This window comes from Acipenser ruthenus, chromosome 9 (genome assembly GCF_902713425.1).
Source record: "Acipenser ruthenus chromosome 9, fAciRut3.2 maternal haplotype, whole genome shotgun sequence".
NCBI lineage: Eukaryota > Metazoa > Chordata > Actinopteri > Acipenseriformes > Acipenseridae > Acipenser > Acipenser ruthenus.
Genome location: NC_081197.1, coordinates 42,542,437 through 42,559,766, shown reverse-complemented (window position 1 = coordinate 42,559,766; position 17,330 = coordinate 42,542,437). Strand labels below are relative to the sequence as shown.

General features: G+C 35.8%; 1 protein-coding gene across 5 annotated transcripts in view; it reads left to right on the top strand.

Annotated features, from left to right (window-relative positions):
- The window catches only part of LOC131696472 (dehydrogenase/reductase SDR family member on chromosome X-like), a 56,992-nt gene that overhangs the window by 10,697 nt on the left and 28,965 nt on the right, over positions 1-17,330 (top strand). For 4 of the 5 annotated variants that reach the window (XM_034009010.3, XM_059030023.1, XM_034009008.3 and 1 more), the window contains exons 2-3: positions 4,302-4,409; positions 7,163-7,231. In XM_034009010.3, coding sequence (XP_033864901.2) covers positions 4,302-4,409; positions 7,163-7,231 — 177 coding nt within the window. The remainder of the gene's footprint in view (positions 1-4,301; positions 4,410-7,162; positions 7,232-17,330) is intronic. The other variant, XM_034009012.3, reaches the window with a different exon arrangement.

Here is a 17,330-nt window from a genome sequence, read left to right as displayed (position 1 = left end):
AATGGCAAATTACTAATAAGACCATGTTTTAACTGCTCCCAATTACAGATGTTACAAAGTCACTTAAATCGTGTTTAAAACTTCAAAATGTGACTTTTTCTCTAGTTTGTAGTTCTGCCACACACTGTTTATTTCTGTCTAATTGTGATTTGTTAGTTTTTTCATAGCCTATACCACTGTTCTCTCTCACAAAAGTGGGGGGCTGAAATGAAAGTAATTTTCCAATGTCTAGTTTAATTAAATGCCCCCAGCATCTCTTTCTGGACAAATTGGTTTCCTGCAGTAAGAGAGGAACAAAAGATATCAGCTGCAGAGATGAGTCATTTACAGTTTGGAATAGCAAGTCTGCACATGTGAGTCAAGTGCATATTTGTTTTGAGTATTTTTTATTGCACTGGAGTAGTACAGTATATCCTCATTTATTGGTGTAATTGTGGCAGGATTTTAATCAATGACTTAAGTGTAATGAAGTAAAAAAAAAAAAAAAGGGTTAATAGTGGGAACTGATGTGAAGGTAAGTGAGCAATGTCCTTGAGTGGATTTTCTTCCTTAGATTATTCAACCAGGATTGATACAGGGGATAAAGGGCTGGCAAGAAGACAACAAAAAGTTAGAGAAAAAAAAAAGAGATAAGAATATTATACAACAGCTGAATTTCAAGTGTTCAAAAGCCTGGAGGAAAAAGCAAAATATATGTCATACACACAGACTATTTTCCGTTCAGCACAATACCTTATGTGAGTACTAAGTATTAATTGACCTTTAAGCTCCAGGCATTTGCAGTAAGTTTATCTTATCTGGGAGGTAATGCCACTGTGTCTGGAGCATATGCCTAAATCCTGAAAAAAAAATGACATGCATTGTATTAGATGCAGCAAGTTTTAGAAGCATTCATCCCATGTTTGATAAAATATAAACCAAATAGAGGGACTTAAACGGAATGAGAATACACTTCTCTGGAGTCAGATGAGTATAGATATTAGTGTCCTTTTCCTACTAAATAAAGCAAGGTAAAATAAGATCTGCAATATATCTGGTGTAAAAGTTTTAGGGTGTAGCTGTATTTAGATGTGCCACAGGTTAGATAATTAAAATAAGGCATGGAAAACAATAAAATACTGACATTTGTTATGTCAAGGTCACAAAAGAATCCTCAGGATTTAAGCAAAACAAATATTATGCTACTATATATTGAATTGTGCAATGCTTATGGGTATGTGTTGTTTATCAGAAGTGTGTACATGTGAAATAGTATAATAGTTTTAAGCAACAGGGGTGTGCAATCTTTGAGCAAAACTTGTTGTCCAAGGGACAAAATGCTACAAAAATCTACATGCCCCCTACCTGTCGCACAAAACACATACAAAAAAGTAGACTTGTAGCATTTTGGTTTTATTTAAAGTGCACACAATGAATCAATTGATAACTAACAAGGGTAGATCTAGCCTTTTGGCTCGACTGTTCCACTAAATTCTTCAAGATACACAAAAGGTTCCCTGTGACCCCACCTCACTTCAACAAATTTATAACATTAAGGAAATGTTCCTTTTAATGCAGTTTGGAACACATTTGCTAGTAAATTTAAGTAACATACTAAGGGTACAACTATAATAAGCAATACTTGGAGTTATTGAAATATAAAAATAGCTTCTGCCTGTTTGTTTCCACTTTCTCTATAAGCTGAATCCAGCTCTTGATGTACATGTGTTTTAGTTTGTTGCATCACAGATACGAAATCATTTCCAACTCTTACTGCTGCTTTGTGGAATTCTGATTGTAACCCAGATATTTAAAAGACTTGTGTATAACCTGTCAAGTTTCTCAGCATTTTTTTACTACCAAAATGCACACAATATTTACAGTAGGCTCCATCAAATTCTGCAAAGACATTTTTTTCTTTTATTTATTTCTATTATATACTTAAAAAAAAAAAAAAAAAAAAAAAAAGTGTACAACATTTTACAGATATGTTTCCTCATCTAACATCTTGTCCCATGGTGACTAACTGGAATATTGCTGCAGCAGGGTGATCCTGGTTTCATACCCTGATTGTTTTTTATTTATTTATTTATTTATTTATTTATTTATTTATTTAGGGGGGGGGGGGGGGGGCGGGACACATTCATTCCCTGCACTACTCTCACTGAAAAATAATTACATAAATGAACTAATATGTTAACACATTGCCATGAGATTTACAGTCTGTATTTAAAAAAAAAAGCACAGATAGTCTCATATAAGCATTTAATTTCTATCACTGTAAACATATTTGTCAGCGACAGTTTTTTTTTTTTTTTTTTTTTGTTTTGTTTTTAGATTATAATATAACTTTACTAGCTAGCTGCATTTAAATGCCAGGTTCATGTATTAAGAAAGCAGTATCACTTATTTGCTAATTTACAAAAAAAACGTAAATAATACCTTAAGTTTAAAATATTAGTCTGTGCGTTGCCAGAGTCTCTCTTGGCAGCCATTTCTAGTTTTCTTTGTAACCAATAGAAGATAAGCTTCTTCCACAGCTAGCCAATCAGAAGATAGGGGTGGGACCTAAACACTTTTTAAAATGTATGTGCTTCTAGATTTATGCAATTCAGTTTTCAGAAACTTGCTTGGCTCTCTATTAATATACCCAGAGTGTATTTCTAGAAAGCAACAGAACGAACATAGGACAAATAAATAAATTAAAACTTCTTGTCCGACAGGCAAAGTATAATGGCAAAACTTGTTGTCCCTCACACAAATCTTGTCGGGTGATACGAATTGCACACCCCTGAGCAGTATTATAAAAATAAAAGTGGTCTTTAGACTACGTTCTGTAGGACTACTTAAAGTTGAATTTTAATTCATGCCCCATTCTTTGAAAATCATCACAATAGAATATTTATAGATATATTAAAAGTTTAATCACTGGTATGTACAACACAGTCCAATAACTACTGCATTATTGCTGCTGTTCATTGATTGTAAGAACACTTAAGCGCTCTCTGAAAAATGCACTTGAAGTTCTTGGCATTCTGTTGTTGTAATGTGATTAACATGTCCTTGCTCTGAGTAGAAACTATACAGTAGGTGTCTGGCAAAGGATTGCCAAGGACAACACAACATTAAATATTGTACCAGTCTTGACTCGCCACTCTGGAAAATAGTGTTTTTGGGTAAAACAAAGAACGAATGCTCCTCCCAGTCATTCAGTATTGGTAGTAAATTAATCATGTTTAGGGTACCACTGAACGTGTGAGATAGGTTACTCATTAAAATCGTTAGCATATTTTAAAGAGGCAATTATGTGTTCAGGGATATGAAGATATTTAGTGAGCAACAAACTCCACAACCCCAGTTCTACTGCTTTCCTAGAAAAAGGAGAACATTTTGAGGTACTATTCTACTGAGATGCCTTGCTCATTCAGATATTTAGAGGATACGATTATCTAGCCAGGGATACCAAAATAATAAGTAAGGGATATGGGTGAGGAAAAATAAGCAATAAAACCCCCACCACCAGTCATTGTCATTTGTTGTTTCAATGATTTGTGCCAGTGCTCTATATAACTGTCGAGTTAAAGTCTTGTCACTATAAAACTTTAGATAACGGGTACTTGCACTAATGGACTGATAGCATGTGCTTTCACTGGTGGCTACAGTTGTGTTGACTGATTTAATTATTTATGTTGGGGTAAGGACACTACAGCTACTAAAGGATATACCAAACCATCTTGCTGATTCACATTTTGTATGCAGTTACTCTCTTGTTTTGCTTAATATTCCACTCTTGGGTCCCCTCTAAAAAAAAAAAAAAAAAAAAAAGTCGAGACTCTCATATCCTGTTGGAGTGATGTCTTTCGTAAGCTTAATCTAAATTCCAGTGTTTTTTTTTTAATCTGCCACTGTTTATATTTACATGATTTAAATTGAAAAGATTACCCCATAATATAATAATATATCATTTTATTTATTGTTGTATACACCTCAGAAATGTCATGCTGCGACAAGAAAAAAAAGTAGAGGCCCAGTGAAGGTGCTTGTCGATCACTGAAGGTCTACAAAGTATTATGGGTGTCTGAATTCATTATAAAACTCTATAATCATGGTATGAATGATATACTATATAACTTATTTCTTTTATTCCCAAAACAAACTCACTTGTGGGCGAGTGTATGCATATGAGATTAGTCTGCTAATATGGACAATCGCCTGTCCTTCCCTGGACTGCCCCCTGTTTTTGTTATTATTTATTGCTCTTTTGAAATGTTTGGTATTTCCAGTAAGAAGTAACATCAATAGTTCTCTTTTTCTTTGTACAGTCTTTCCCAAACAAAATGGAAGAGTTGCCATAGTGACGGGAGGTGCCAAAGGGATTGGTTATGAAACTGCAAGGCATCTGGCAAGGCTTGGAATGCACATTATAATAGGTACAGTAAAAACACATTCTAATAACATGGATTTGTTTTGTTTGGGGAGTAAACATTGAGGAATATATAGAGGATACAACATGAACATTCCTGCAGTAATAATAAACTTTATTTTGTATAGCGCCCTTAAAAGCAATCATCTCAAAGTGCTTCACAATTAATAGTACAGCAATAAATAAACAGATTATACATAAAAAAGCACAAGGAAATGAAACAATCATAAAAATCATAAAAACGCCTTTCTAAAAAAGTCTTTAAATTAGCTTTAAAAACACTCAAAGAAGCTGAGTCCCTGATCTCTAGTGGAATAGAGCTCCATAATTTGGGGGCATAGCAACAGAAGGCCCTGTCGCCCATAGAGCGCAGGCGAGCAGGCGGGACACACAGCAGTCTGAGATCAGCAGAGCGGAGGTTGCGAGTGGGAGTGTAAGAAGATAAAAGATCCGACAGATAAGTCGGAGCTAGCCCATGAAGAGACTTATATGTCAGCATTAAAATTTTGAAATCAGTTACTGTACTGTACTGTAGTTATTCCAATCGGACTGACCGAATAACTCACGGAGCCCCAAAGGGGCTGGGGTTGTCTACCGCCATCTTCATGAGTGCAGTAACCGCAGCACTCCATGTACCTTCCTACAGTGTTCTGTGAATTAATTCTCTTAGATCAGCTCTGAATCTTCTTAGCGGTGTAATTTGGATTATTTATTTAACGATTTGAACATAGCATCCTATTTTTTCTACTGGTTGTCACGTGTTATTCATTCCTTGTAAATGTGTAATAAGTTTGCTTTCCATCTGTCACTGATTTCTAAAAGCTGCTCTATAACTCTGTACCTATTAGACCTCCCTTCAAACAGCCATTTGGATATGACATGTAACACTATCCAGGCTGGCATGTTTTGTCGTTCTCTATTGCACACCTATGAACTGTATTTTAACATGTAACTGAACTTCAGTAAATCAGGTCGTTCCATATGCAATAAATGCAAAATAAAGCATAACCAAAATGACCTCATTTATTTACGCATATATAAACTGTCTGGACACTTTTTTAGGACCTGTATCAAATATCGAGTAAGGCCACAATTTGTCCTGATCACAGCCTTGACACGACATGGCATAGTCTCCACAAGTTTCAGGAAGGTATCTTGAGGGATATTAATCCATTCAGTTATTAATATTTCACTCAGTTGGTACAGAGAGGAAGCCATTTAAGTCCCAAACATGCTGAATTGGATTGACATCTGGGGTATGGTATGGTGGATGGCTGTATTGTCTTAAAAGTAGCCATCTGGGTACAAGTGCAGCAGTGTTGGATCAACTTGATCTGCAGTGATGCCGAAGTAAATTACAGCATTCATTCTAGTGTAATCAAGGGATCCAGTTACACCAGAAAACATGCCTTGCACCAAGGCAATTACAAAGCCAATCGAGTAGGCAAGCCCTGATAAAGTACCCAGGCAGTATATATATATATATATATATATATATATATATATATATATATATATATATATATGCCTTCATGTACATTATTCTTCTACAGAGTAGGGCTGTATTCGATGCATACAGCCATGAGGCCTGCATGATACAGATGGACTCTGCTATGATGAAATGAGTTCCAAATTAAGTGTTTCTGAAATTCTCTAAAATATCTCTTAAATCTTCTTAAGAGAGGGATTCATCTTCCTGTGGCTGTTAAAAGCACTTCCTGTCTATGGCTGCACTGCACAAGTACCACGAATGGCTGGTTGACAACCGCTGAATTGTCACGTCAATCCATTCATGCAATTTTATTAACTTCATCAGAAAACCACTTGCCTCACACTCCTGCTGGAAAATGAGACTGTGTGTTGTGGTATAGTCCGAAGAAATCTGCTTGAGTGATAAACAGTACAATCGATGTGATTGTTACAGCGTGTTTGTCATTTATCAGCTTCAAGCAAGTTACTTTACAGGAGTGAAAAATACAAAACACAAAATAACTAGATTTTGACATTGTTGTAGCTAAGTAATTTGGTGATATGTAGGTCTCACATGCAGTTTTAAAATGTATTTTCATTAAAAAAAAGAAAGAAAAGAAACAACATATCTGATTCCCTAGTAATTTAAAGCTCTGTTTTCATGCCTTACTTTCAGGATGTCTTTCTTGGTCATTAAAGATCACACCATTTCTTTACAGTTAATTTACATTACCAGTGCTGTCCAGTAAAAAAATAACATTTCACTGCCACGTTGTGTCCTCTGGTCATATCAATGATGCTCTCTGCACACTTTAGGCTACTGTCTTTACAATTGGTACACAACTGTTTTATATGATTCTGTCAACTTATCAAGTAAATATTAACCATTTCACTAACCATAGGCCACATCAATTTATCTGCACAGTAGGAGATCTAAATACCAATGTCATTTAAATCATTAAAATATGAACTGTCCTAATCCTCCCCCCCCCCTTTATTTTTGCAGACAGAATTGACCTAATTGTGTTTACAGTTGGTGCACAGCTGTTTTTTAATTATTATTTTTTATTATTTCCATTACTAGTGTTGTCCAATCTGTAAGTTTTAGAAATTTGCAAACAACATATTTTAATATATTTTTAAACTATAGGAAATGATTTGGATGTCAAAGTGCTAAGGAAGTGGTGCTAATTGAAATGTAAATGATCACCTGTCAGCTTCTAGGGAGAGAATCATTACTCAAGGCAGATTGAGTTCCTCTGGCTGTTAACCGGTTTTCTTCCTTTTTAGCTGGAAATTCAGAAAACGAGGGCCAAGAGGCAGTGAAACGGATCAAAGAAGAGAACCTAAATCAAAAAGGTACAGTAATGATTTATTGTGTTTCTGATTTGGAGAATTAATAAAACTGTATTAACATAATTTTATTTAACATTTAATCAACCAAAATTCATATTGCAAAAGTCTACCGGAAGCCATAATAGTAGTACAGTATGTCATGTTAAGTATATGGAAAACTACAAAGCGGTATGTAATTATTTTTATATATATATATATATAATTAATTCTAATTTTATTGGAAAAGCCATATAGCTCGTTTACAAAGGCGTCCAGTACAGCCGCAAATTACAATCACATAAAACATAAAACACATTTAAAACTTTACACAACATCACATACATACACAGGGCTTCTTCAAATAATGATACAACAAATTGTTAAAATGACGATGGAAAGTCTCTGATCTAAGTCCTACTGGCAATGTGTTTCAATCGTCCTACATAATATGTTAACGTAACATTATTCTGCAGGTTTATGAAGCAAAATGAGTTAATTCTATAGGGTGATACAAAAACGTTTGGCCTTAGCTGTACGAAAAGAACACAAAAGCACTTTAATTGGTGTACTAGAGAGGGGCATGTATTTCATTCAACATATTTTCAGATTTTAATACCCATAGCCAAGCATATTGAATACATTGTGCACAAGTATTCCCTGTGATGCTTTTTCCACCTGTTCCATTAAACACCTTCATTCCTTTTGGCTGGATTATTGTAGAAATAACCCAGCATATTCATATGTTGTGCTCCACAGAAGAAAATTCTTGCAAAGTTCTGAAACAAGTATTCATGGGTTATAGATGAATGTTTTGAAGGACTTGTGGTGAAATAATTGACTTGGTAATCAGTCTCCATCTGCTTTTTCCAGTTTTATAGAAAAAGGTATTTCATGTAATCTTCGGATATCTAAATTACAGGTACAACTGCGTGCGACACAATGTTCTTGAAATCCGACTTAATTATATGGGCACAACAGATATCGATTTTTTTGACATGTTTTTGAATGAGTCTTGTGATGGATTGTGACTTGCTGTCAACTGATTAAAGTCTTTATATAGTGGTGGTGCCCCACCTGCACAGAGAATTATTAAACTGTGAAGGAGACTGATTACCAAGTCAATTATTTTACCACAAGTCCTTCAAACGCTCATCTATAACCCAGGAATGCTTGTTTCAGAACTTTGCAAGAATTCATTTTTAAAGATGGAAACTATGAAGAAATAAGAGGTCAACAGTACCTCTTTAGCCCTATAGGAGGCTGTGTGGTCCAGTGGTTAAAGAAACTGGCTTGTAACCAGAAGGTCCCCGGTTCAAATCCCAACTCAACCACTGACTCATTGTGTGACCCTGAGCAAGTCACTTAACCTCCTTGTGCTCCGTCTTTCGGGTGAGACGTAATTGTAAGTGACTCTGCAGCTGATGCATAATTCACACACCCTAGTCTCTGTAAGTCGCCTTGGATAAAGGCGTCTGCTAAATAAACAAATAATTAATTAAAATAATTAATGACAAACCACTTGCATATAAAGATTGTACACATTTTATGGTTTTAGTTTTATGGATTTATTTATTTATACATGTTCTTTACAGTCCAGTACAGCTCAACAGTCCAGAATACAGATAAGCCACATACAAAATGTGGTAACATTTGAAAACATGTTCAGACTTATTTCCAGCTACTGGAGAGAGGGAGAACCACCATGCTAGGAGTCACTTGTATAACATCAGTGGGCAGGACAACCATTTTTTATATGATTGGGCAGTTGAACTTTTAATTTCAAATTAATTAGTTTTTCTTCACTTTGAAAAGTCTCTGGTAGAACAGCACAATAGGTCAGTCCTCTCCTCCATCGTTAGATTCACCAGGCTTTCTTTTCTGCTCAGAGACAAAATCCATTTCAAGTTAGAAATCCAGTTAACACAGATCCTCCTCACAGGAACTAAATGATGCTGTTAAGTTAAATCTGGAGCACTCAAAAATAAGTGGACCTACTTACAAAAAAAAAAAAATGTTTTTGAGTTCTAGAGATTTTAATATAGCTCTCCCTAGTTACAGACAATGTGACCAAAAGCTTCCCTATTTGCCCTGAACCTACCCCAACTTGTCTTTGTGTTCTCTCTCTCACGTCTGAAACTTTGGATCTCATTAACTAGCCTATCCAGTTTGGATGAACCTGTGGATTTGTTATCAGATTTTATAGATGTATGTCAGTGCGACCAACTTTTTCATGCTGTGCTAATTATATTTCATTGTCAGGAGATAGTTTTTTTTTTTTTTTCCATTTAAGATGTGCTGTTGTAGACAATATCCTTAATAGTGTACCCTGTCTTTTAAAAACAAAACAAACAAACAAAAAAAAAAACAGTCTTATAGCGTGTATGGGCCTACGACAGTCTGTTCTTTTCACTCCTGGGGTTTTTATAACTCTTGTAAAGTAAATAGAAGAGGGAGAGGAGGCATTCCAAGAAAAGCTTCAGATCCCAGTGGTTTTCAAAAGTATGTCACCGAGTCACAGAGCCTGTGACACAATAAAGCTACGTTATTGATTGGTCAGATTTTGTGATTAGGAGGCAGTCTAGTGTAAATATTAGGGCAAATGATTTGAGTTATACTGGACCATCATGAGTCTTTGTGAGTGTAAACAACTGGGACATAAGTAAGAGTATTTATATTACGATTTTACTAACTAATGTGGAAAATGTTGCGTAAGCACCAATCAACACTCATAGTGGAAAATTCAATATAACACCAAGGTATCAACCAGGGTGTATGCACTACTATGGGGCCAAAAATGTTCAAATATATTTCCAGAATAGTTCATTTAAACTGCAGAGACTTTTTGCACTGAATGATTTCCATTACACGAGAGTAGATGTTAAAACTTCATGCTGATTTGAACTCGGCTCTCGCCAAGATAAGCACCAACTAAGACGTAGCTTTACAGTAAACTAAGTGATCCATATGTGTCTCCATCCATTTACGTTTCCTTCCATATGATGATGTAGATATCCTTCTGTCTGGTGTTAATGGCTGAAGTGTAATGCTGGCTCCAGGGATCAGCTTATTTTGCCTCCCTGGCGCATCAGCACACACAACGGCTGCGATGCTGGCTCCAGGGATCAACCACAGTGCGGCCTCCCCAGCGCATCAGCATGACAACCGTCTGGATTGAGCTAAGTAGGGTACATCTCTGGGGTTTTCAAGTGGGCACCTTCCATCCTCAGTGTTTCGTCGACTAGCCCACGACACCTCAAGAGGGCTCGACGGTGATTCTGGCGTCCCAGCATCACCCCCCTCCGTCCCCCACTCAACTCAGCCCAGCTTACTTACCTGTACATCAGCGTTTCTTTCTTTCTATTGTTCTTGAGATCCCCAGCCAGAATCTTTCTGTCTCAACCACAGCCAGTTGCTGCTCCTCTCTGCTGCTTCAGATAAGTTCTTCACTGTGCGACGCAACTCTTGGCCACTGAATCCGACGTCTCTGAGAAACCGGGTTGTAGAGTGTGCCACAAATCCTCGACAACCCACTTCCACTGGGTAAACCCGAACTCTCCATCCTCGCTGTTCCGCTTCAGTGGCTAGCTGAGCATACCGCAGTTTCTTCCTCTCATACGCCTCATCTACAGCATCCTCCCATGGCACTGTTAATTCTACCAGGTGAACAAGGCGTGCTGATCCAGACCACAAGACAATATCTGGTCGAAGGTTAGTGGTGGCAATCTCAGGTGGAAAAATAAGCCGTTGACCAACATCTGCCAGCATTTTCCAGTCTCTAGCAGCTTCCAGTTGTCCTGGGCGAGGATTGGTTTTAACACCTTTTCTTGATGGTTGCTCTCCTGGGCGGAGGAATGTTGTCTTTTGTGTGTAATGTTTTGATGGAACAGGTGACAACTTATTGGTCATGTTACGCTTGTCTTCCAATGCTAAGGCCAAACATTGCAGCACCTGGTCATGTCGCCAAGTAATCAGTGGCTTTCTGGCTGCCTGGAGGACCTCATACTCAATATTAAGAGTTCTCATTTTTTTGTTCTGCCGCTGTACAGTATGTGCACAGCCAATACATTTATTTTTGTATACAAAATCACACTACTGTACTACGTGTAAGCGCCACAAAACAAACTAATTCCGTTTATAATAGTTGAGGCAGACTGGAGAATATTGTACGGCCCAGCTTAAAGTTGAATTGTGTTTCAAGCTGTTAGAGCTACATGCAGTGATAAAAGCCTCTTTATAAATAATGATCAGAAAAATCTTGGGGCCAGTTAGACACTTGTAGTGCACAAAATAATCCTCTTCATGCTGAGAGCTCTCTGTAAGTATCAAAAGCACTCAAAGCAGTAGTCATTCTCACCATTCAGAATACAGGGGTTGTTTTTTGCTGGGTTTTCTATGTTGATGGGTTGTTCAAAGCATGTCATTTGCAATGTCATAGGTAGAATTTCAGTTTTTTTTTATGCAAATAAGGATTGGTAGTACTACTGGCCTGCCAGTATAACTGGCTGCATGAATCAACAACATAGAACCAAGACATTGGGTTTAAGTTTGCTTTCAATTATGATTTTTCTAAATGACTTGTTTTATCACACATGAATAAGAACTTCTCTAGATGCATGTAAAATGTTAGTGTTACATATGGACGGACATATTCATAATAACTGGGGCAAAAGAATGTCAAGTTTAATTATAACTGGGATAAGTTGTTCTCTAGATATGCATAAAATGTAAACAAGCAGACAGAAAGTTCAACGGACATTCATACTGCCTCCATACATCCCCAGAAAAGGACAGTAAAACCTTAGTACCATAAAATGTAGGTTTCCAGAAGAACAAAAATACATATATATTATTATAACTTCTAATTGTAAAACAGGATTTTAGTGCCAGCATTATTTTTGTTTATGTTGATGTCCATTCCCTTTCATTGCCTGCAAGATAATGTCTGGTGAGTCACAAAGTCCCCCTGAGTATTTGTGAGTATATCTACAATGTTTTTGAGAATGCTTCACAATCTGTCTTGTCATTTTCTGTCACACTGCACCAAGCTATCAAGATGCTTCTTGGCATGGATGTCTGTTTCATGATGTTCATTGCATCTATTGCTATCTTGTGTGGCCAGTGCACTCTGTTTCAACTACTCCTGAGGCTCTGTTTGGGGAAAGGGCATTTCTGTGTATAGTTTATCATTCAAATCTAACTTTACTATTTTCTCATAGTCTTTTTAAACGCTTCTGTCATATCAATTGGAAATACACCTGGTGATAAATGAAGCACCTCGGTTTGCAATACTGTTAAGACCAGAGGCCTTATGGTTATTGCTAGAAGTCAGAAAAACATATTTTTTTGGCACTTATTTCAGCATCAAAGTGGCCACATACAGTATTGTAATTAAGCTAATTAAGGGTAGTAAAACTAATGTTAGCATTAATGCATTGTGCACAACACTGTACACATTCTATAGTGCAGACAGGTGTTACTATATACAAAGGAAATTATTTTCAACAGATCATGAAATGTATAGTACAGTGTAATGATGAATTTATTTTACATGAATCTGATTACTGACACAAGCCTGGGGAACAGAGGAGCAAGGTTGTCTAAGAATGCTAACACTATTGTATGAAAGAGATGCTGAGTCTGTTCCTATGATGACTAATAATGGAGCCACTTGATGAAGTCAGATTGAAGGCTTTGTTCTGTGATTGTGACTGATTGAATGAGGGCAAGAAGTCCAGAAACAATAATATTGTATTCAAAGGACTTTGTTTTTGTAAAGAATAGAAATGACAAGCTGGTGATACTTGTTTATTTAATAAACAATCTGTCATTATGTGCACTATATTTAAAGCCTGACTGAAATGGTAGAATCAAGGATTTTGTTGCTGGATGGCATATCACTTTAGGTGATATTATAGGATATCACCAGGTTCATAAACATTGTTTTATACAGTTAAACATACATAACAGACCACCACACGTATAGATTGACTACCATATGTTTCTGTTGACCATGTATGATTTGCCTGGTGAATAAAAGTAGGTTTGACAAACTTGAAGCTGCTCATATCCCTGTCTCGCACTCTGAGACACTGGCCCCCAGTTTCAACTTGAGTCGGCTTGAGCTATGCTCTATATCTTTGTACCTGGAATCATTTTCAATTATTGTATTCAATAGTTTCTTGGTAGTTTTATACTGTTAAAATGTGTGTGTGTGTGTGTATGTGTGTGTATATATATATATATATATATATATATATATATATATATATATATATATATATATATATATATATATGACAATGTGTCCTTGCACTAGTTTCAAAATCGAGAAAAAAAAGAAAAATAAGAAATCTAAAATTATAATACATAATAAATAAAACATTGCACCCTGCCTAATTGGCATATTTTGTTCCTTTTTTCTCCCATGAATTAGTATTGATTTTAGGGAAAAAAAAATAATTATATCAACTCTGATTTGACTTAGCTGAGCAGTTTCTTTTCCTCATTTACTTCCTGTGTTACAGGTCATAGGAACCCTATCTGACCCTGTATAGATTATTGATGCAACATGGAGCATTGGGCTCAGGAGGGGCTCTAATAGCTAAGCACATAAAGTGGACAAAGAGAAAAAAAAATCAAAAGGTATTCTTGGGAATGTTGTTAGTATGAATATTAAATGTACGATTAACTTTTTTTTTTTTTTTTAAGCATGGTGCTTTTATATTGCCCTTGTAAATGATTGTGTTACAGCTTCTTGTTTAGCGATCAAAGTCGGTGAATGGAGTGTAAAACCTAATGAATTGGTAAAGGGTTAACCTCCCCACACTCCTGATATAGTGTCGCTTAAAATCTATAGCAAGCATCTAATCTCATTAGTGTCGGAACATTTACAGGGGAATAGATCACAGTGTATATTCCCATTTGTTGGGAATTGATTTTCATTTAAACAAGCTACTCTTTGGATAAAAAACAATGTCACTTCACGTTCTCAAGAGGTCAGAGATAAATCTTACCAGCTTACCATACTGTATGTCTGCCTGTGAATTTACGTTGCTGTATTTATTGAGAGGGTAGCTATTTCAAGCACAGAGAAACTAGTTTATTTTTAAGTTAACTGTAAATCACAGGTGGCTCTTGATAATGTATTGGTAAGTTCCTTAAACGATATACTCACGTGTCAATGTTTTAAATCTGTCCGAGTAGCAGTTCTTTTGTACTTACTCAAAGCAAGAACTCTATTCCAAAAACCTAAAATGCTTATCAAATTATAAATGCTTCAGCTGTATTAAAGCAGACTCTTTTGAGCAAGACTATTAGTAGTTTAAGCTGTGAGGACACAATCTTCTTTCACCCCTATAACTTGACGTTGACTCAGTATGGCATTTTGCTGCAATGGGACGTTATACAATAAATTACATAGTCAAGCTCTGATATAGCTCAAGTAAAATAGAAATGAAAAGTATGATCACTGTAGCGTTTTTGTTTTACTGGTAATATGTTATACTGGCAACACATACTGCTGTAGTTGATAGTAAAACAATAAAAAAATGAATGGCCACTGCTTCTAAATGACTGCACAGTATGCACTGTAAATTATAAAAGCATTTGACAGCCTTGACAGACTACAAAATATGATAAAGGCTTTGTGTATTTGTCATAAGTATAAAAAACTACCTGTAAAAAAAACGAATTGACAATTTTATTTGGAGTTCCTTTACTGTCTTTATTTAAATCATTAAAACAGCAACATCCCAGGTATTTTACATAGTTACAGAGAGAATTAAACAAGAGACACTCACATACATTTTATTTGCATACTGTGTATTAATATCAGTGTTTTAACAGAGATGTTCAGATCTGCTGCTTTTTAGATCATGGGTTTTACTCTAGTTGTATAAGTGCCTTTAAAATATTACTCTTAATAGCTACAAATTGAGCAAAAGACGGAAGATTATGGTACAAGATATGAATCACTTGTATTACAGTCATTTAAGGTACGATGACATTTTGTACTTAAGTGTATTATTCAATATGAAAATTCACATAACATCAGGACTGGAATTTCTTTTTTTTTTTATTAAACCATTAGCCTAAAAGCATTTATTTTTTATTTTTTCTGTTTTTGTTTTTTTTACTTGCAAGCATAATTTGAGCAGAATAATAATCCAAGGTCACCTTTCTAGCCCTGTACATTCATATTGTGGCCTGATTTTCACTTGATGTTTCTGCAGTACTGACCACACCAATGTGTATAAGACCATGAACTTGATTTTGGATTTTCTGCTACAGACCTTTTTACTGTAGCTTTCTGGGCATGTAGTACTGTACGTGCAGCCTGAGAAATACTGAACCATGCATCAATGGTTTCAGAGAGAATATACTGTCTCGGCTGCATGTAGCCAATACAGTATATTTCTCTGTCAAATCAAGAAGTGATGTATTAGACGGATAAATTATACCATCTGCATTTTCTTGTCATTTATTTTCTTACCAGTTTAAAATCATATTACTTGTGTCCTCTATCATTCTCTATTGTTGTTTCTGCTTAGATCATTATTTACCAGTCTTACTAATTATTTATTTCAGCAGAAAAGTCCCCTTTTAACCACTATGTCTGCGGCTGAATTTATGAAGCTTCTGTACTTTCTTTCCCCTCTCTGTAATATTATTGTTTGGAGATCATTGCAGGCATTGTCTTTTGCAGGCGGCCTAGAGACTCGTATACACCAGTATCCTTGCACTACATTTCCATTTTCAAAGTTGCACAAACCTGAAAGGACATTTTAATTACTTTAATGAAATTGTATCTTCGAGGAAATTTGTTTTACTCGTTGGGATCTTTCCCAGGGATGTTCTAAACCTTGTGGTTTTATTTTGTTGTCATCCAAAGAAAGACGAGTTTGGCTTATTTCTCTTTTCAAAGACAGAATTAACAAATCATGGGGTGCTGGTTGAACAGCCAACTTTTATTGGTAAAGACAGCCATACAAACATGAAAGGAAGCCCTGTGGTGTGCTTGCAGAAACCAGAAGAAGACTACTCCCTTACTCTATCGCATTTAGAAAGAATATATTGCAGCAGGCCATGGCAGGAGCCGGTGTTTCCAGTAGACACATGGTGATGCACAGGGGGGGACTGGGATGCAGACTCAGCACCTGATTTTCAGCTAAGTGTCTTATCACCATTCTTGCCAGTATAGTTAGTGATGAGATGATATCTTCTCCTTTATAAGCAGTTGTCAGTCAACATTTAGTACTACTCTTTCTGCAAGGGACTTTAGATGTGATGAAATTATATAAGAAATTAAGTTGTTTGAGTGAGATAAGACCTGCAAATAGAACGTTAGTCAACGATAATTTCATTTTTTTTTTTTTTAAACATACTATTTTTTAATTATTATACAAATGGATAACATTCAATCAATATGTTGTTGTTTCTGGCCCCAAACTTTGATTCTGGTGATGTCTTCCAACACACAATTAATTAACTTCCTGTGCAGCAGTTATTGTGGTAGGACTGTATGGTGTGGTAAATCCTTAGTGTTTTTTATATTCAATATTGTATCCTGCTTACATTCTTTAAAGCACAAAAGCAGAAACGAGTATGAGCTATGTTCTCTCACGTAAGCTGTCCCTCTTTATCGGGCAACGCTGTAGATGGAATACGCTATTAAGTTTAAGGCAGTGGTTTTAAGTAATAATCCCCTTTGTCCTTCAAATGTTGTCTAATAACATTTCCACTTGTGGTGTTATTTGAATCGGTTAGTGTTCAAGTGTTTAATGATTTAGTCATGCTCAAATGAAGGGATGCAGAGCATGCTAGGGCAAACGATGGTTAGCGCACAAAGGTTAATTGGAATTTGCAGTCAAGTAAGTCCCTTTTTTTTTTTTTTAAATAAACATTACATGCAGAGTCAGAACATCTGAATTATGTAGTCATTTTCCAGGAAAAGGTAATCCTTGATAGCAAAGTTCGAATGTTGAATTAAATATGGACAAAATTATTAATATTTTAAAGCTTATCTCAAAATAAAGTATATGGAGCATACTTTATCACAGGACTATTTTTTTTTTAACCAATCAACTTAAAATATAAATAGCATGAACTATATACATGTAAAAAT